This window comes from Zootoca vivipara, chromosome 4, assembly GCF_965207765.1.
Source record: "Zootoca vivipara chromosome 4, rZooViv2.hap1.1, whole genome shotgun sequence".
Taxonomy (NCBI): domain Eukaryota; kingdom Metazoa; phylum Chordata; class Lepidosauria; order Squamata; family Lacertidae; genus Zootoca; species Zootoca vivipara.
Window position 1 is genome coordinate 37,355,541 of NC_142587.1, and position 21,338 is coordinate 37,376,878.

At 46.1% G+C, this 21,338-nt stretch overlaps 1 protein-coding gene and 1 long non-coding RNA gene across 4 annotated transcripts in view; one reads left to right on the forward strand and one right to left on the reverse strand.

Annotated features, from left to right (window-relative positions):
• PRPS2 (phosphoribosyl pyrophosphate synthetase 2) overlaps window positions 1–21,338 on the forward strand; it is a 28,679-nt gene that overhangs the window by 4,940 nt on the left and 2,401 nt on the right. The window contains exons 2-7 of one of the 2 annotated variants that reach the window (XM_035114295.3): window positions 5,462–5,645; window positions 7,337–7,351; window positions 12,335–12,433; window positions 14,690–14,814; window positions 17,380–17,553; window positions 18,345–18,504. In XM_035114295.3, the coding sequence (XP_034970186.1) occupies window positions 5,462–5,645; window positions 7,337–7,351; window positions 12,335–12,433; window positions 14,690–14,814; window positions 17,380–17,553; window positions 18,345–18,504 (757 nt within the window). The remainder of the gene's footprint in view (window positions 1–5,461; window positions 5,646–7,336; window positions 7,352–12,334; window positions 12,434–14,689; window positions 14,815–17,379; window positions 17,554–18,344; window positions 18,505–21,338) is intronic. The other variant, XM_035114297.3, reaches the window with a different exon arrangement.
• LOC148685904 (uncharacterized) lies at window positions 7,202–21,297 on the reverse strand. 2 transcript variants are annotated; one of them, XR_015949513.1, is made up of 3 exons: window positions 19,915–21,297; window positions 13,038–13,215; window positions 9,740–10,080 (listed from the first exon to the last, which is right to left on the reverse strand). It is a non-coding gene; the product is annotated as an uncharacterized LOC148685904 (long non-coding RNA). The 2 variants fall into 2 exon arrangements; XR_015949512.1 differs by lacking the exons at window positions 13,038–13,215; window positions 19,915–21,297 and adding an exon at window positions 11,989–12,337 and having other exon boundaries at window positions 7,202–10,080.

The following is a 21,338-nucleotide window of genomic DNA, read 5'->3' on the forward strand; positions in this document are numbered from 1 at the left end:
TATGACCAAGTTGACTTCAGATATTTGAGCAGGCTGAGAGCAAAGACTTGACAGTTTAGTAGGGAATGATAAGGTGCTGATCTGTAGCAGGGGTGGGTGGTTGACATTGTGCCTTGGAGTGCCTTGTATGTCATCAAACACACGTTTTTCTGCCACATATTCACATGTCAGGAAGTTGCATGTGACCTGGACAATAAATGCAGTGGCTCACATACGTTAACTCCCCCCTCCCCCCACAAATATAGCATTTAAATGCTGTGTGTCTGTCCCTTTAAATGTGTGTGAAGCATTCCGTGTTTTCTGCCAACAACATTTAGAGCTGCAGCCACCCACTGTGGTTGGAAAAACAAATATTGCTTGTGCAATTTAAGTGAAAGTATTCTTGTTTTTGAACACAAGCAAAATATGAGTTTGGCCATCCAGATTAATATCCCAACAGGCCTCGCAGCATTCTTTTTTGTTCAGTGCTTATTGCAACAGTATCGCTGGGAGTTTGCAAGTGTGTGCTCAGCATTACGCATTAATAGAAGTGAACAATTAACCAATTGGCTCAGTATTAAAATATGGTAATCCTCTCCCAGAAAAGCCCTGAGGCAAATGCCTGTGTACATTGATAAGCCTTGCCCTGAGGGTCAACAAACTCTTGTTCTGTTGGACCAGCGTAGGGGGCAAGTTCCAGAGTCAATAGGCTGCCAGCGCATCCAGCCCTCCTAAGCTAGGCTGCCAAAATTGCACATAATTGCATTTGAGCTGTTACGTTCAGGCGCAGTAATACAATGCATACAAATTGAATGGCGTGGTGTACATCCCAAAACTAGGGGAGGGTATGTGGGGATAGCATTTCAGTGAGAAATATTGGTATTACAGCAGTACAGCATTAAATGTAAATGGTTACATGGTGTACAATGTGAAAGTTGCATTTCCCAATTAAGCAGAAGGAAAGAATCTGCCTTCCCTATCCAGATGCAGCCCATAAATAGGTGATTGGTGCTGCAGCAGAGGTTGTAGGGCTCTGCATGCAGGCCCAGCCTGGGAAGTTCCTGCTTTCTTGTTCCATTCCTTCTCTCGGGCCAAAGCAGTTGCTTAGCTTACTGCAAAAAAGGCACAGCTTATTGCCTGAGTTTGGAGCGTGGTGAAGTACAAAGATTGCAAGCTTAGTGGACGTAAGTCAAGGATATCAAGTGTAAGCAAACCTTGGCCATCACTACATTCAGCTTCTCATGGCAGTGAGTCCCAAAAGTGCATTGTTTCTGTTTGAACCTCTTGTCAATCACTGTGTGGATCCTGAGCTCTGGGATAATAGGTGTAGTGAACTCTCAACTCTGCCCATGGTAAAGGAGCCTCAGTCCCATTTGCCCCAAGCAATGGTCTGAGGGCAGATAATACAGCAAGTTGCTGAAGCAGCTGTTGTTGTTAATTAGTTAAATTTCTTACCCACCCTTCAGTAAAAGGTTCCAGAGCAGATGATCACAATTTAAAAATACGAAACTAAAAGTTTCAAATAAATGATAGTCAAGAGAATAGGGTGGGTTCTAAAAACACCCACTGGATTCCATAAGCCTTTGTGGATGGACCACCCCTGCAGCATGAAGTAGCCACATTCAGCCTAAACCTCACCAGGGAGTGAGCCATACATGACAGCAGGCTCACAATGAGGCCCTCCCTCCCATCCATTTTGTGGCAATGACCAGGTCAAGCTATGTCCAGCTACATGCACCGTACCAACAATGGACTGAGATATCCCCATGGTTGTCATGGAGGCCACGAAATCCTGCAATTATTGGATATTGGAACAGCGTTCGGAATTCCCATTGTTCTAGACGTGTTTTGTGACGGAATTTCGTTGGTGCAAGCAGTTTCTGAGCTCTGGGTGCAGTACTGCGCCTAAGATTTCTGATTAAAACTGCAGAGTGGAAGGAAAGGAGGGGCTTTTTCTGCCTCCCCACTCCCAGCCACTCTCTGAAGACTGGAGAAGAGACCCTCTTAAGAATATTAGGGGGGTGGGCAGGGGAAGGACTAGACCAGGGACGTCCTACTCCCAGTAGACTGCGATCTACTCGCAGTATTAAAAAACTGGCAGTGATCTACGCATTGTCATAAAAAAATCTAGCAGTGATCTACCCAAAGTTTTTGAGCTTTCTTAGGAAGCAAGAGTTGTTTAGCTTTTGTAGGAAGCCAAAGTTGTTGTTGTTGTTGTTGTTTTGCTTTTTTTGCTTCTTCTAAGGAATCATAGAGTTGGAAGAGACCACAAGGGCCATCCAGTCCAACCCCCTGCCAAGCAGGAAACAGCATCAAAGCATTCTTGACATATGGCTGTCAAGCCTCTGCTTAAAGACCTCCAAAGAAGGAGACTCCACCACACTCCTTGGTAGCAAATTCCACTGCCAAACAGCTCTTACTGTCAGGAAGTTCTTCCTAATGTTGAGGTGGAATCTTCTTTCTTGTAAGATCGCTGGGAGATCGCTGGGGGGGGGCAGAGATCAACCAGGATCTACCAGGAACACCCCGTGATCTACCAGTAGATCACGATCTACCTCTTGGACATGCCTGGACTAGACCCTGTGAAAAATGAACATAATATCTTAGCGCTGTTCATTCATTTTCAGCTTTGTATTCTTGTTATAAAAAAGTGTGCCTAGACATTCCATCCTGTAACCTAGGTTTAAGGTGCCATTTAGCTCCTGGCTTTCATATCTCAGTTTCTAACACTGATATTGAAATTCCCCAACTTCACATCTGAAACTGCCTCCACCAGCTCAGCTAGGGAAGTTGTAGTGCAGCAGGCTGGATAGTATACTTATCAACCTCCCTCTTCTGTCTCTAGCCTGACACCTCAAGCCATCTCCTTGAACTCGGACACAGTTCAGATTGGACTTCTGAGGAGAGAGATGGCATTTTTATGAACAACTAGTGTCATTCAGCCCGTTCAGTAAACGGGCGCTAGCCGGGCGGGAACGGAGGGGAAGCCCTGGGACCGCGCAGGTGTCGCCTCCGTCAAGTGCCTGAGGCCCACTGGCCCCTCCTCCGCCTCCTCCCACTGTCCCGAGTGGTGACGGCCTCCTCCACCTGCCTTCTCCTCCTCACCTGAGGAGAAGGAAGAGGTCTCTGCCGCCGCCTCCCGCAGCGCACCTCAGTTAAGCGCGCCGCCCCTTGCTCTCCTGCCGCAGCTCCCGCTCTCACCCCACCCGCCGGCGAGCGCCTGAGGCCCACCGGCCCCTCCTCCGCCTTCTCCCGCTGTCCCGAGTGGCGAGGCAGGAGAGCGAGGGGCGGCGCGCTTACCTGAGGCGCGCTGCGGGAGGCGGCGGCAGAGGCCTCTTCCTTCTCCTCAGGAGAAGGGAGGTGGAGGAGGCCGTCGCCACTCGGGACAGCGGGAGGAGGCGGAGGAGGGGCCAGTCTCTGCCCTCCAAGTCTCTGCGTCCAATCCCTGTGTCCGTGGGGCACATGCGCAGTAGCGCAGACACAGGGACTGGATGCAGAGACACAAGGACTTGATTATATAGGATAGCAAGCCTACTCCTCTGACCTTGACAGGTGGTGCACCAAGTACCCAGGTGGACATAAACTGAGCTAGCTTAATGTCACTTAGATCATCCAACTAGGTCTCAGTAGTGGTGGTAATAGTAGTAGTAGTAGTAGTAGTTGTAGTTGTTGTTCAGCTGATCTTCCCATCTGTGTACATTTGCTCACCTCTGTACCTTCCCCATCATGGAGACAGTAGCTAAGCATGTCTGGCTCAGATCAGCACCAGGCTAGATCACCTGGGAGTTCTTTAGCATAAGAAATGTCCTGTGGGCTGAAAAGAGAACCCATGGGCCTGTGTGGTGAGTGGGTCTGAGAGAGAATTGTGCCTAAATTGTTTTAGAATACTTGCATGAGGACCTCTACCCTTTGGACAAAGAATCATGTTGCCACACTGAGCCACATTCGATAATGTTCTCTCTAGGACTTGGCGTGGGGGGGGGGGTTCGGCTCTTTTGGATACTGTGGATCAGGTGTCGGCAACGTTTTCCGGCTGTATGCCGGATCATTGCCACTGACGCTAGTCCGTGGGCCGGACACATCCTGGACATGCGCAGAAGCAATTTCCAGCTTCTGGGTATGGGCGGCGCGGCATCGGAAATCGCTTCTGCGCATGCCTGGACATGCGCAGAAGTGATTTCTGACATCTGGGCATGCCCAGATGCTGTTTTTGGCGCCACTCTTCAAGTCCGCCGGTTTGGCGCGGCGTGGGGACTTGCCGAGTGGGCAGCTCGTGGGCCGGATAAACGGCCTCCATGGGCCGGAGGTTGCCAATGCCTGCTGTAGATTAAAGGCCATGGCCATGTCCACAAATGAAACTTACATTAGCTGTTGGGCTTCACACCTATGAATCAAACAAAATAAAATATAAGTGTGTTATTTCTGTCATAGGTGAACGATACTCATAGTGCATTTGAGTCAAAGGTACCATGGCATAAGGAGGGTATAGCTGAAGTAATGATTTGTGTAGCTTTGATTCCATTTGGAATGTAATATTTTTTGGGTGGTGGGGATTTGTTGTGATAATTGTGCTGAAGTCCCTGCAGTGCATTTTATAAAATGGTGCAAATTCAAAGTGAAATAAGGAGGTTTAAAAGTGCGTCTTTGTGTATAAAATCTCAGCTGTCTAGTGGTTTGGGCACTTTGCACCAGTCACCCTTCGAACTTGAACCGAAAGTTCCAAATGGCTGGATTTAATAAATTGCATAAAACAAACATTGTTCTTCTGGGGGAAGATATAGCTTGATTGCCCTTTTATCCGTATCACCACAGCAGAATGATGTTTAACCTTGCAAGGGGGGTCGGAGAGATGGGGTGGAATCTTAATCGTTAACTAGTAGTTTTTTGTAACAGTGGATTTTTTTGTAACTAGGTAAATGATGCAAACTCCTGGCAGAATCAAGCCAAAATTAAGCCCTTTTATGCTCAACTGATTTCAGTGGGAATAATGAAGCATGTGCTCAACTAATCTTACGCTCTTGAGGCCCTGTCTGCACTATACAAAGTAGTACTGCACCACTTTAAATAGTCATGGCGTCCTCCACAGAATCCTTGAAACTGTAGTTTGCTGGGAAGCTGAGAGCTACACTTCTCAGAATGGCTTAACAATCAATTCTTCTTCCCAGGAGCTAGTGAGTTGAGACTTAACAGTATGCCAAGTAGTACAACACCCTATAAAGGCAAAGCCTGTGGTTAAGTCTATGATAACGCGTGAAGCCTCTGATCACATTGCCACAACTTGTTGGTTTTTAAGGACCCCTCTTGTCTGAAAAGCAATTTTTGAGTTTGGCGAGTAAGCCTGTGTCTGGTACATTATCTGCAGAGAGCTAAGCTGCTTAGTTACAATGTATTGTTTAGGAACAGAATTTAAGTATTACTTGTCTGCTTTATAGACTTAACATGCCCGGTCATGTCATCGTTGTGTCTCCATCTTTCTTTCCAGTGTAGAGATTGGTGAGAGCGTAAGAGGGGAAGATGTCTACATCATCCAGAGTGGTTGTGGTGAAATAAACGACAATTTGATGGAGCTTCTCATCATGATCAATGCTTGCAAGATTGCGTCGTCCTCCCGAGTTACTGCAGTAATCCCATGTTTCCCTTACGCTAGGCAAGATAAGAAAGACAAGGTAGGTGAGCGGTGGTTACTCTCTGAAGGTGCTTATCAAAATAAGAGTCATCCTCTCCTGCCCCTGTACAATTGCCCTGATTTGCCAAATTATGAAATGTTTTTAGAACCTTTGGCTCTCCAGATGTTGATTGGCCCCAGAAAGCAAGGCCAATGGTTAGGGATGAGGAGTTTAAGTTCAGCAACATCTGAAGGGCCAAATGTTCCCCACCCTCCGTTTAGACTAGACATCCCCAAACTGCGGCCCTCCAGATGTTTTGGCCTAGAATTCCCATGATCCCTAGCTAACAGGACCAGTGGTCAGGGATGATGGGAATTGTAGTCCAAAACATCTGGAGGGCCGAAGTTTGGGGGTGCCTGGTTTAGACTATTATGAACAACCTAGTGTAGTTAAACCTGCACTATGCAGAATTTTTAGTTAGAAGCAAAGTTTCCAGTGAAATTGGTCAACTTTGCTCCCAAGTAAATTTTGATCTTAACTGGCAAAGAGGATTCTTCCTCCCTAACCCATCATGGTGCCCCTGAGATCAACATGGCATATTTGGTAGTTGATACGGCAAATATTAATGTTGCAAATGAGAGCTGAGCAAATTCTACCACAAACACAGTTGAAAAATCCAAATGTAAGTACCTGTGGGTGTGATTGGCATAAAAATAGTGCAGCATAGTATGAAGCAAGGAATTTATTACTGTATGCAGTATAGTTCTCATTATTTTTCATGCTGAGATACCGATAAACAATTGTATGCATTCATGTCAATGTTACACATTTGCTTTAAAAAAATCAAAAGGATGCCTCCTAGCAAATCTTCCTATGCTGTGTCTTCTGCCTCAGTTTAATTCTTTAACTCAATTATGTTAATTGTGCTGTTTTCCATACTTTAGTAATGCATTCTTTTAATTATAGGCATTCTTGGGCTCAAGTGTTTGGCTACCACAATTTTTGCAGCTGCGAACAAATCAGTTAGAGGCATAACACATTCTGAAAAATATTGTGCTTAGACAACCACGTGAGATTAGTTTTGGGACTGAGAGATAAGTTATAATTAGTTCTAACCACACTCTTGGAATGACAGGGCAGGGAATGCCATGGGAAATTGCATCTCCAGTCATGATTTACCATTATAAATATTATGCAACTTGTTTGGAGTACAATACCCCACATCTTTATAGTGATCCCCCCCCCTTTTTAAATTAGATAAACCTGCTTCATTGTTCCATTTTGGAACGTTTTATTCTATTCATATTAGAATATTGGAGAGCTGATCATTCTTCCCCAGTAATGAAACTTATTTCTACTTAAGATCTCTTACAATAAGATGACAAGTTTTTGATAATGACCCTTTTGCTGCCTTAAAGGTTGGGGGGGAAAGATGCTGATCCAGGTGATCTCAGAGTTCCATTTTTTACTTTTATCATTTATTACCTTAAAGGGAAGTCACTGAGGATGCAATATTCTCTTTAGTTCTTCAAATCATATGCAACATCCTTCTTTCAATATGTCGAATCTTACTACCTGATATTTAACCCATATACACATTCTTTTTGCAACACTAAATTTTTCACCGCATATGAAAGAGGTCAATGGGGATTCTGATTAAAATTATTTTAAAAATTTATCCTATTCTTGCAGATGAGAGAACAGGATTTGCATATTTCATTAATTGACTTTTGTTGTGTTTTCCTATATAGGACCAAGGTAGATGGGTAAGTGGTACTTTACAGCTATCTTGATTTAAAATGTACCATGGATTATTAGAATCTCAGCTGACCCATTTTGATCTCAACTTGTTGAGTTTAAATTGCATAATATTTTACTACATTTGAGCAAGCTCTGCCTCCCTTATCAAGAAAGGGGGGGGGGGACTGGGATTTTTGCATTTCCAGATAACATTACTACTTTTTGCCAACACAAGAAAGTTCATACTGAAGTTTATATCAGACCTTTTCCAAAGTAAACGAAAAATTAAGTAACTCAGAGCAGGAAAGTTTTAAATCTAAGCCACTATTTAAGACTTATGTGTATATATATATATATAGGATATTCACCACACATGCAGAGCAAATTCCTTGATTATTGGAGCAGCAGCATAAATTATTCACAGTTTTGAAGGAGAAAACTGGAAATTGGGTTGTGTAGGCATGACACACACACACACACACACACACAAACACACACACACACACACACACACACACACACACACACACTAGAAACATATAAGCCAAAAAGTGTGGTAGACAAGTTCACCTGTCCAGACCCAAAAGTTGGGTATGGTTCTATAGGATGCTGAGAAAGTAACTGGAAATTTCCAGGTTTCAGATCTTCTAAAAATATTGATGTCATTCTGAAATATTTGTTGTTTGCGTTACATAAAGGAGCTGTGACTAATAGCTTTGTCTCTTGCTCTTCATCCTAAAGTGTAATTTGTAAGCAGAGAGCAAAATGTCCAGTAGTTAACTCCTTGAAGGTTCAAGGATTTGGTTTTTAGAGGGGTTTTAAAAAAAACCCCAACTGATTTCCAGATTTTATTCACGAAACATACAAGCCAGACCAGCACTTATGAATGGTTCTTCTGTTGGCTCATTGGGTTCCCTTTTGAAGCATTGATTTGCCCCAATCAGAAAAAGAAATGCTAAGTGGAAATGTTCGCTGTATTAGAGAAGGAACAACTTTTCCCCCCTCAAAGGTATTTCCCTGTCGGTCAGTTTAGCTAACAGCCCTCAAATTTTGGGCCTTCTTCCGTGGTGTGTGACTTGGCTTGTTCACTTGGGTGACTTGGGTTTACTTGCTAAGCTGTTCCCTGCAGGCACCTTTTGTCATGGTGCTCTTGGATTGGAGGCATGTTGCAATCTAGATGACGTGGAAGCCAATTGTGCAAGTGTCTCCTTGCCCAGTGTTTGTACTAAAAGGCGATCGCCAACATTGAACCCACTTGCCCTTTTTCTCCTCCACCTGCGTATCATCCAACCTTGAAGAGCAGGTTTTTGGGGAGTTTGGGGCAGAGATGGAGGAAAAATAATAATAACAACAACAACAATTTATTATTTATACCCTGCCCATCTGGCTGGGTTTCCCCAGCCACTCTGGGCGGCTTCCAACAAAATATTAAAATAGAATAGTCTATTAAACATTAAAAGCTTCCCTAAACAGGGCTCCACTTCAGATGTCTTCTAAAAGGCTGGTAGTTGTTCCTCTCTTTGACATCTGGTGGGAGGGCGTTCCACAGGGCGGGCGCCACTACCGAGAAGGCCCTCTGCCAGGCTCCCTGTAACTTGGCTTCTCACAGCGAGGGAACCGCCAGAAGGCCCTTGGTGCTGGACCTCAGTGTCCTGGCAGAACGATGGGGGTGGAGACACTCCTTCAGGTATACTGGATCGAGGCCATTGAGGGCTTTAAAGGTCAGCACCAACACTTTGAATTGTGCTCGGAAACGTACCGGGAGCCAATGTAGGTCTTTCAAGGAAAGAAAGGAGAAGACTATTGTGCAAGTTAGGCTGACACAAACTGGATGCCGCCCAGAGCGCTTACAATTTGGCAGCATCAACAAGCTGTTATTTGAAGTAAATCTTATGCTGGTGTGTGGATGTGGTTTTCTGAATATTCAAAAAGTGACAACATATTAATGGCTTCACACGGGAGACACCTTAATCTTCAGAAAGTGTTAATGACCAATTTTTCTCCTTGCTAATGAGAACCAGATAAATAGCTTGGATGTGACCTATCTACAGTTGGGCTTTGAGAGGCCAGAACATCCCATGAGGCAAAGTAAATACTTCCTACTAATTATCAGAGATGCCGTATCTGCGCTTGTCACACTGGTGTCTTAACAAGACGTAGCTTTTGGACCAGTGGTTGGGGAGATGGGAATTGTAGTCCAAAACATCTGGAGGGCCGAAGTTTGGGGATGCCTGCTATGCAGTCCCCCGTTCATTCATTGTGAGAGGTGTAAAACTTCTGGGCAAACTGCATTGCAATGAATGTGTACCATATGGCAGAAGCAGTTGGTGGATTGTGTCATGCGTGTGACTCTGCTATGCGTAAGGGGAAGCTGATTGCCCCATCTCAGTTAAATCTAACATGTAATCTAACAGTAATTCATATACATCTTTATTAAAAGCAGTTTGCAATGCATTAAACAACAGTTTTAATGAATAAACAACAACCCACACCCAAAATGAGCTCAGCCCCAAAACATTGCTGTCTGTGTATCATCTGTGCAGGTAGTGGTTTCTGTCGCAGTTCTTTCTCAGTTCTGTTGTTCTGCAGTTACTTTTATGTTCTGAGTGTCTCTTCTTTCTCTATCCCCTCTCGTCCATTTTCAGCCTTTTACAACTCTCCTTTCTTCTCCTGACTTTTCCCACTTCCTGCAGGCATTGCAACTGCTTTGCATCCTGAGCATTTGCATTTGTGTTGGAATTTTAGGACTAGCTTCCTAAAGTGAAATGTAAAAGAAGCAATCAAAAAGTTAGGGGCGTGGGGGTACTTGGAAGAATTGACCCTTAGTGGAACAGTTGCATTTCAAGTATTTTCAAGTGCTACATTTTAGCAAGACGAATTTCTGTAGTAGCAATACTGTATGTCCCATTCTGCCAAAATATTGCATGCTTGGTGAGGCAAACCTTTTACAGAGGAATCAACTTGTGACTGTGTTTTGCATCAAAAAATGGGGTGATCTGGAATGCATTCCATTCCCCCCCCCACACTTCTTAGTGTTTTCAAAGTATCTAAATGCCATTTTGGAAAGGCCTACTTCCCAGTTAAATCTGGTTCCTCATTCCTATGAGCTAAACTTCATCACATGGGGAAATGATGTCAGTGTTTACTACTTAAGAGGGACGACTTGTTCACACTGTTCAGTTCCAAAATACATGTTGCCTCAGTAGCCAAATGTTTCCAAATACACACTTGCTGAGGCAACACTTAATGTAATGTGGGGGAGGGGGGGCAAGGGTATAGGACCATTTGAAATTGGTTGGGGCGCTCGCCGCCATTAATAATACACCTTGAAAATTCTGCCCTGCTGGTTTCTCCCCTAGTTGTTCCGGGTACCTGAAACCAGATTTCCTTTTGGGGTGAAGGAGAATTTTTAAAAATAAGATTTTAAGATCTTTCATAATACAACACAATGCAATAACTAATCTAAACAAGAGAGAGAGAGAGAGAGAGAGAGAGAGAGAGAGAGAGAGAGAGAGAGAGAGAGAGAGAGAGAGAGAAGAATGCAGAGTCCTCTGTCACAAGTAGGTCTCTTGGGAGTCTCACAGCCTCCTCCCCTGGGAGATCTTTGGGGACCTGTGGTCTTCCGGGTGGATAGTTCAGTTGTTTATGGTGTGGTGCTGATAATTCCAAGGTTGCAGGTTCAATCCCTGTATGGGACAAGCTGCCTATTCCTGCATTGCAGGGGGTTGGACTATAGATGATCCTCAGGGTCCCTTCCAATTCTGTGATTCTATGAAATCCAATCACCCCCAGCCAGCATGGCCAGTGCTCAGGGGTTAAGGGAACTGGAGTCCAATAACATCAGTTGGGCCCCAGATTTTCTACCCTTGATTTAAAAAAAAAAACACTGTTGAAGTGTTTGTAGGGGACAACTAATGGGATGAGCTGATCTCTCCCCTGCCCCCAGATTATCTTCACAAGGCAAATGGGGTTTGAGTGCCAAGAAAAGCAGTTTTGGGGGAGGGAAGTTTCAGTGGAACAACAGGAAAGGCAGAGAAAAGTGGTTCATTGTGTGCAGGGTCTCTGCTGCAGATTGCCCCCCCCCCCCAGTTGTTTTTCCTTATAAGAAGCTGTGGTTTTCAGCATGCATTTGTGTACAAGGTGGAGTTTGGCCCTGACTATATTAAACTAGTTTGGATGTCTGGAGTTAGCAAGTGGCTTAAAAAATATCCAAAGAGGTCTAAAACAGAAGCCCTTGCTTTTAGAAAAGCCAAACAATTGTGTCCAGAGTCCTGGAGTGGATCTACACTGACGTGTCTAACATTCTTAGGAGGGCATTGGGTATATCGTTCTAAAATGTCACAGGGCATACTTTAAATTTAAATCGTTTTTCTTACTTTGTTGTTGGTTTATATTCGTCAAAACGCTGCTGGTGGCTCTGCAGCGCCCTCTGGTGTCACATTTTAATAACGCATTAAGAACGTTAAAAGCAACGTGTAATTTTTTTCTCTGCGTTACCGCAACCCTTCCTTAACCCATTCCTACCGTTAAAAACATGAGTGCATATCTGCCCCTGGGTTGGGACAAGAATTGAGCGCAACAGCAGGTAACATTTGAAGTGTGTGAAGAAAGTGATTTGAATACTTGTTGCAAGCCTGAAAAGCACACATTGGGGACTGCTTACCTGGTGCCAATGTCTTCCTGATGCCAATGAGAACTGAGAATGCTCAGTGGATACTAAGAGCTGCAGGATGTTGAGTGTAAGGTATATAAAAAAGGCAACTGGAAGGGAGGCTAGAGGTGAAGGTGTGGCTGGCAGGCTGGAACCCTGAGGAGAAGCACTTCTGTTAGGATGAGGATACAGCTGCAACATTTTGTTTTATATAGAGAGATGCATAGATATTATAAGAAGTGTGGAAGAGCTCTGATCTCTGTCCACTTGCATCGCTTGAACCGAGAGACCTTATGACTTCCTTCTCACCTGCCCCACAACCCCAAAGTTCATAAAACCTGTCTTTTGTTCCCTCCAGAGCCGCGCTCCCATATCTGCAAAACTTGTCGCCAACATGTTATCAGTTGCTGGAGCAGATCACATCATCACCATGGATTTGCACGCTTCCCAGATACAGGTAATGAGGATTCCTTTTTCTCTCCTTCCTGTATGCTGCTTCCCTTTGTGTGTTTGTACTGCCATCAGGAAAATGTGTTGGGTTGTGTGCAGCTACGTAGGTCTGTGTGCAAGCAGAATAAACACTTGCTCTTCTGCTCCTCCCACCTCCAGCTGTCCACTGCATCGGTTGTGCAGTGTTTTTTGTTTTTTTTTTGGAGGGGGGGCATATAGGAGGCTGTAAATGGGAGGAGAGGAAGGTGAAATCCCATTGTGTGAGTAGAAGCTTGATTCCCCCCTTTGTTCTATCTGTCTACTAAAATTTGTGCCCCACCTTTGTAAACAAAAAGTCAGCTTGCTTGTGGAAGCATTAAAATGATAGTTTGAATGCTCACAGCATGTCTCCAGTGCCTACTTAAAAGTAGGCAGTATGGGCCTTCTCTAGGGATATTGCTGCATCATCTGAGTAGCACAACAGGCAAAGACCCTTTTCCCTCACCCGGCTGATAACAAGAAGGGTTTCAGAAGCTGAGTGCGGTTCTTTACTCGGTTCAAATGGACAAGCAATTCCTGAGAAAATATTTGTTCCAGACTGATTTAGGGCTTTAAAAACTAAGGCCACCAACCTGAGTAGAGCCTGGAGACAAGTTGGCAGCCCGTGAAGAGGATATATTCAACTGTCATCATATGATCCACCCTGCTAGCTGCTGATGGCACGATTGTTGAGCATCTGGACCAGGGGTCAGCAAACTTTTTCAGCAGGGAGCCGGTCCACTGTCTCTCAGACCTTGTGGGGGGGCCGGACTATATTTTGGATAAAAAATAGGAACAAATTCCTATGCCCCACAAATAACCCAGAGATGCATTTTAAATAAAAGGACACATTCTACTCATGTAAAAACATGCTGATTCCCGGACTGTCCACGGGCCGGATTTAGAAGGTGATTGGGCCACATCTGGCCCCCGGGCCTTAGTTTGGGGACCCTGATCTGGACCTTCAAGAACAGCTCTGCACTGCAGCGATCCATATGTTGCAGTTGACTCTACTAAAACTGAAGCCAGGTGTAGTGATTTCCTTTGGGCAATCCTGTGGTCTCCAGGGTTGCTTTGAAGCATCATGGGCTTTGTTACAGCAGTGGTCTGTTTAAATTCCAGGCTGGGGCATTTTAAATATGTAACAAGCAACTGCTATCTCTCCAGCTCTCTCTCATAAAGCCTCAGGTTGTTGACTGTCAGCTGTAGACAACACACACACAGTCTTGGAAGTTTTCTCAAGGCCAAGTAAGACACCTGCTTTTTGCTCCCATGGGCTTCAAACTCTTGAGTTTGCTGTGCATGTGAAGGGGGCGTAATCATGTAGGAAGGTCCAAATGGCTTCTTTCATTCTCAGAAAGTGACAGCTTTTTCAGTAGGAAGAAAGAAGTGAAGAGCAGCTCCCTTAAGTGACAGAATCAAGAGAGGCAGAGGACCAGCCTCGATGCTAATGAGAATTGGGATGCAGTTTATTAAAATGAACACCACCCACCCTTTTGGAGTCACTAAATTTAGTCACTGTCACAAAGCTGTGGCTGTTACATGGCTGCTTAGATGCAGGCTGAAATGTATTCCATAAGCTTTTTTCTTGCAACTGTTGGGGTGTCCTTGCCTCTCTTGTTTCAAGCATTTCAGTGAAACGGGCATATCAACAAGAGTGTTAGAGGCTAGACTGCATGACTAGCATCTCATTTAAAATGGTCAACCACAGCCATTTAGATGTTGCGCTTGGACATATATTGGAGCAAAGGTTGTATGTGCTTCTTCCCATGTTTGGACAGTATTTGCCTTTTGTTTTATATACTCTCATCAGGGTCGTGCCTTGTGTCACCCCTCACCAGCCCTGCTCCACACTTCCCTCAGGTGCTTTTGTCTGGCTGGAATGTGTCCTTGTTCTGGGACAATACTGTACCTCTAGTTTGTCTGGATAAAGATGTGTGAGCATATGGGAGCTTCCAGCTTCTACATGGCTGAAGTGTTGCCTGCGGTGCAAAGATAAGAGTCTCATCCATTGCTCTGCCCAGTTTCGCTTGTGACCCTGCCCACTTTTTTCACTGGTCCCACTCAATACTGGCTTACAATCCTCAGGAAATTACCTAGTGGCTGTGGCAGAGAAAGCTCCTCATTTGCTTATTTTGCATGAGTTTTTGGCAGTTGTTAGCCTACCTCTGCAGCTTGTTAATCGTATGAAAATCTGTATCTCCGTAAATTAATACCTGGCTGCCTCCTTTCTTGCAATCTCCAGGGTTTCTTTGATATCCCAGTGGACAACCTGTATGCAGAACCAGCTGTGTTGCAGTGGATCAAAGAAAATATTGTAGACTGGAGGAACTGTGTCATTGTCTCACCAGATGCAGGAGGAGCAAAAAGGTAGAATGCAATCTCCAGCTAACCTGTTGTATTATATAGTTTCTGACATGCAGAACCCACCTTTTTTCTGTTATGGAAGCCAAGGCAGCTTACATCCTTAGCTTCAGAAAAGTGCTGACCGCAGGAGCCTTCTGACCATATGCTGGGAGGAACAATCTCACCAGCATTCCTTTTACAGCGCAGAAACCACTTTGGCAATTGATGTTTATCTAAGTGATTGATAGGTTGCTTAACTTCTGTAGATGGAACATTTTTTTAAAAAAGGAGTGTGTTCCAAGCAGTTCACTGGCAATCTTACCTTCTTAAAATAATTTCTTTGTCCTGCTGGATCAGGACAAAGAGCCATCTAGCCTTGTTTTCACAGTGGCCAACCAGATGATTTTCAAGCTCTGAACTTTGCTTGGTGGGCAAGGCCCACTGAGTGCATCAGCTCCTGAATGCTAGGGATGCTTGTGTGAGATCCCACAGGAACATCCCAGTGTAGGAAAGGATTTAGACATTGGGAGAGGATATATTGTTGTTATCCTTCCTTGCTCACGCGAGTTCAGCAGAGTACCATCCTTTGCAGCTTAAACTTGGAAGCTAAGGCAAGGTTCATGTAACCTCCTAGAAACAATAATGCAGAATGCTTTAAGGCATACTGGATTTTCCCTGGTACTGCCTATTTCCTCCCCCTTAAAAACAACAATCGCACACACAGTTTTGTGAAGTGGTAAAAAATGTATTTACTTAAATAACCTCGGTCTTGAAGAAACAGTTAACAGTAGCAAAATGAAGGCACTTTTATAACGGCTATCTAAGTTACAAATGTACAAAATGTAAGTTCGAATATGGTGACTGGGCTGCAGAGCTCAGACATGCATGTGCCGTCAGCTTGAAGAAAGAGGAGGATGCCCATATAGGCAGGATGTATGGAGGGTTACCGCTTACTGCCAGAGCAGACAAAGGAAGTGATCTCTGGCAAATTTTACAGGAAAGCTCTGTGAGCCTCAGCCACTTCGTGTGACCATCTGGCAAAGCATGAAAGTGTTGGTTTGACTGCAATGATGTCCCGCATCCAGAACTGGAGTGCTGTGCGGGGCCTTTACCCCTAAGCAAGTTGGAAAGCCTAAAGCTCTTTCCATGCCAGGCAGGTCTGCTTGGGACCTGATTGGCATTTTGTTTGCTTGTTTATGTTTATATACCACCTTTTCCTCCAAGGAGCTCATGGTGGCAAACATGGCTCACACCCTTTGCATTTTATCCTCACAGCAACCCTGTGAGGCAGAAAGGCAGTGTGACTTGCCACCAAGTCATGGCTGACTAGGGATTTGACACACTAAACCCCTCTAAATCCATACTTGCAAAAGTTACCACTGTGACATCTGTAGAAACTGCTTTCAGCTGCCCAGTCACCAAGGCAAACGTGGATTAGGCCTTTGCATTTAGGTCTGGCCAGGCACCTGAAACTCGGGCACACTATACTGAAAGCACAACTCACTGACAGGAATTTTGCTTCTGGCTGATAGAGAACCACTAATAGTGCTTTTCACCCTGCCCCTAATAATGGTAGTGATAAACTTGGGATTGTTGTTGTTGTTTAGTCGTTTAGTCGTGTCCGACTCTTCGTGACCCCATGGACCATAGCACGCCAGGCACTCCTGTCTTGCACTGCCTCCCGCAGTTTGGTCAAACTCATGTTTGTAGCTTTGAGAACACTGTCCAACCATCTTGTCCTCTGACGTCCCCTTCTCCTAGTGCCCTCAATCTTTTCCAACATCAAGGTCTTTTCCAAGGATTCTTCTCTTCTCATGAGGTGGCCAAAGTATTGGAGCCTCAGCTTCACGATCTGTCCTTCCAGGGAGCACTCAGGGCTGATTTCCTTAAGAATGGATAGGTTTGATCTTCTTGCAGTCCACTTGGGATTGTACATACTCTAAGTTACTCTGGATACATGCTGCCCAGCAGCAGATGGGAAGCCAGTGCAGGTCTTTTCAACTCCAGCATCGTGTGTTGGTGGTAGTCTGTGGGTTACCAAAGCCTCCTTGAGAAATTAGCACTCTGGTTTTATTCAACACAGGCAGCAACGTGCTGAGTAGTCCCAACCTCCCTAGCCTTTGTGGGAAGAGCACAGAGGTCCTCTGTGGTCATGGGAGTCTTCACATACCAGAAGGCTTCCATCCACAGGACACGGAATCCTGCATGACTAGGATTCTGGGTCACAAGCAAGCTTTTACAGGTTCAGCCATATGCACAAAGACTTGGGTGCTAGAGGCAGGCGAGGGCTGCCCATCATGTGCATTTTGCCAGGAGAGACGTACTTAACAAAATTCTGCACTCTAATGAGCAAAGATTCTCTCTCGCTATCAAGCGTACCCATTATGCTAAATTGAGACAGCTAATGTGATCAAATGCAGCTAATTTTTAAAATGCTCCATCAAGCAAATCTAAGTCCTGATTATAAATGTCGCCCTGCCTTAAATCGAGGGGAGTGGGGGTTGAATTTTGCTTCATCTGCTGCTGTTGTAATGTTTTTATAGGTTCTAAAAAATTGAGTTGACTATGTTTTGCTCCCGCTTGATGCAGAGTCACTTCAATTGCTGACAGACTGAATGTCGAGTTTGCCCTGATTCACAAAGAGAGGAAGAAGGCCAACGAAGTGGACCGGATGGTCTTGGTTGGGGATGTGAGCAACCGCGTAGCCATTCTTGTAGACGACATGGCAGACACATGTGGCACAATATGTCACGCTGCAGACAAGTAAGTAAAAAACTGAGGGAGACCTTCATGCTGAAGAGAATCTGGTAGCAGCAGAGGTTTCTTTTGGGGGGGGGTATGGGTTTCATTTTAGTTCAGGAAAAAGAGATCTTGCCCACACAAAACATTGGTTTCTCTGCCTGCCATGACTTAAGTATGTTTTTATGGGTATCTTCAATCTTAATTGAAATACACCGTTTTAGGAAATACCCTGTTAATTTACTCTACGGAGCCTACCTAGGTATATAGATGAAATTTGCAGCCAAGTCATCGTAACTGTGCAGGATGGGCTGTAACTGGTTTTTAACATTGTGATATGTTGGGAGGAAGAAGCAGCCAAGATAAGTGAGCAAGCCCCAAAGCCTCTGGGGCTCATGCAAGCAGGAGGGGCATCAGGGCTTCCTGCCTTCACCCGAGCAAGCAGGCTGTGTCTTTCCTTCTGGGGTGGTCAGTTGCTCCAGGTGGAAAGATGCAGCCTGCCCTCCTGGGTGAAGGCAGGCAGACGACAGGTGTGTAGTGTTTGGGGGAGCCACTTGGGGCTATTGCCCCTCTGGCAGCTGGGCAGGCCCTCTTGCTCCTCCTCCCCTGGCACGGGTGCAGCCATGTGCACACATGAACCTTGGAGACAAGCTCCGCCACTAGAGCATGGAGCCTGAGAAGCACGTCTCGGGCTCTGTGCGTCTGTCTGCCTTTGCTCGAGTGGGTAATTACTCTTGTAGTTTCCTGAAACTTGCACTCTAGATTCGTGCTGACATTCATACATCTCCCACTCTCCCCCTTCCTATGTTTTATAGATTAGTGTCTGCAGGAGCAACTAAGGTTTATGCTATTCTCACTCACGGGATCTTCTCTGGCCCTGCTATTTCACGGATCAATAATGCTGCCTTTGAAGCAGTCGTCGTCACCAACACAATCCCACAGGACGAAAAAATGAAGCATTGTCCCAAGATTCAGGTATGGTGCGCTGATTTACAGCAGCAGTTCATCTTTTTGAGCTTTACATAACAGTTTTACAAGCCACATTAAGGGGATAAAATAGTTGTGTGCCTGGGGACACCCCCCAAGATACAGTGGTGCCTCGCTAGACGAAATTAATTCGTTCCAGGACTTAATTCGTCCTACAAAAATTTCGTCTAGCGAGGCACCGTTTCCCATAGGAATGCATTAAACTGGTGGCGGCAGGCGCTTTCCTGAGCCAAGAGAGCAAGCGCTGCTGCTGCCAACGACAGAGACGGATCGGACGAAGCTTCAGAAGCTTCGTCGGATCCGGCTCTGTCGGGCGGGGTGGGCGAAGGAACGATCTTGCGCCTTTCCGCCACCGCTGCCAAGCCCCATGCCGGCTTTTCGCGGCGGCGGGGGAAGACCTTCCCCCGCCGCCGCCTCTTGCCTGCCTCCCCCGGCACGGAACACAACTTCGGAGGTCTCCGAAGTTGCGTTCGGTGCCAGCTTTTCGTGGCACGGTCCGATGCTCCACTACTCCCTCCCCCTGCCCGACAGAGGCAAATGCCGGATCTGTCGGGCGGGGGGAGGGACAAGCGGCTCTGAACCCCGGAGCCGAAGTGCGGCGGTGTGGGGGTGTTTTGCCGCCTGCCTTCCCCAGGCCAAGGGGAAGGCAGGCGGCAAAAAGCCCTGGCAATTTTTCGCTGCACGCTGGACTTTGCAGTCGGAGGTTTGTTTTTCTATAGAAAACCTCGTCTTGCGAGGCAACCTCCGATCGCAAAATCCATTCGTTAAGCGAGGCACCACTGTAGATCTTTTTGAGGGAGGTGCAATGAGGTGCTTCCTCACCAAGGCCAGATTTGCAAAGAGGGAAGTTGCACTCAAGTCTGGCTCGTGAGGCAGCTTCATTGCATGATAGTCCAATGCAGCTTGTTGTTTCATCCCATGACAGCATCACAGCCTCCTAGGCCTGGGCAGAGCATGGTGTTAGCTTCACTCGGTATATTGCTGCACCTGAGTCCTTCTGCTACCAGCGTGCCAAGGGAGAACAAGCTGCGTCCAGGCAGGGGGACTCAGTGAAGGGGGACTCCCTTGTACAGAGGGAGCAACATGCTGCATCGATGAGGCACAATACAGCTTGTTCCTCCCTCCACTTCTTCAAACTGCTTGGCTGAGGAGTGTGCCACTGCCCTTGCCTCAGCTAAGCAGTTTTACGGAGTCCCTGACCAGAAGTGCAGCGAGGTCTCTGTTAAACTGCTCCCCAGTTGGGGGAGTCCCAATCCTTCTCCTGCTTGCAAATGAGCAGGAGAAGGATTGGGGCTACGCAGGTGGGGGCTTCATGCCCTCCCTGGAGAAAGGTAGCTTGCCCGTGCAGGGCAGAGGCAGCTTTCCGAATGGAGCCTGAGTGCACTTGGCTGCTGTTACCTGGGATGGTAGGCTATGGCTGCACGCAAGCTGGAGGGGCGGGAGCAATGTCGCTCTGCCCCGCAGCACTGGGAACAACCTGTCATCCTGAGCAGCGGCTGGGGTCAATGCAGCTTGTTGTTTCAGCAGCACCAGACTACGATGTTGAAAACCCGATACCACGTCCGCTGGTATCGGCCACAGAGGGCTGGGCCGGTGAGGCTGCAGCAGGCTCCCTCCGCTCCTGTATAAATCCTAAGACTTGGCTTGGAGACTTGGAGAGAGATATAGTTATGGTCAATTCTACATTCTGAATACATATCAAACATGCTAAATCAGGTCCTAATTGATTTATGGCTTGTACTAGGCATCCCTGGTGACTCACCTAAAAAGCCTCTGCAGTGCCTTATTTGGGAAATGATTGCTTAAAACACTCTTTAATAAACCCCAAAGAAAGAAATGAGTAAGGATGCTGGGGCCCTAAATAAAGTTTACTTGGTATTTGTTTGTCTCAGGGGTGTAGTCTGGAGGCACATGAGACCAAGCACCAGCAGCATTGCGTCCTTCGATGGCACCTGGGGCAGACATGTTCACGGAGGCTAAACAAAACCCACTGCGCCAACCCAACCCTTGCCACTGGGTACAGTGCATGGGGGAGCCTGGCTGGCTGACACAGCCTTTGGTGGGCACTTCTGGCTCTATGCCCCCATCCCACACTGCACCCCTTCCTTGCGGAACACCACAAAACAAGTCTGGTCAGGGCATGGTTAACGCGACAAGAGAAATACTAAAAATTAATACTACAGGCCTTGGAGGGAAAGTGTTGTAAATATCAGTTCTCACTGCCCTCCAGTGGCAACAACTCTCATTGCCGTTATGCACAGTTTCTGTCTCTTACCCACATGTCATCAGTAGGGCTGGACGGTATATCACAACGTTGAAAAACAGATATCAGCAGCTAAATATGCTGATATATCACAATGTCTGTAATATATCTCTGCTGCCTCCCCACCTTAGGAGAGGAGGAAGCAGCCAAGATACATTGCCCAGCCCTTAGAAAGCCCCCATACTGCTATGGCTCATGCAAGCTGGAGGGGCTTTCTTGAACTGCTCAGCTGGGGGCAGGCAGGAAGCCTCTTGCCCCCTGGCTGAGCAAGCCCAGATAGCACTTCAGCTCACAGAGCGGTGCTTGCGCCTTCTCAGGTGCAATGTATTGCAATATGAACCCATACCACTCTTAGACAATTTATGACTGTATCCTCTACTAACTCTAGTCATCAGTCTGCAGAATGGCTGTTTTTGGAGTCTTGGGAAATGTGAAACTTAATCAAGATATTCCAGCGTATCTGCAGGGTCTTATGAAAAGAGCTAGTACAACAACACTGATTGGCGACTTTCCTCCCCCCCCCCAAAAAAAAAAAACACAATTGAGGTTTTGAATGAGA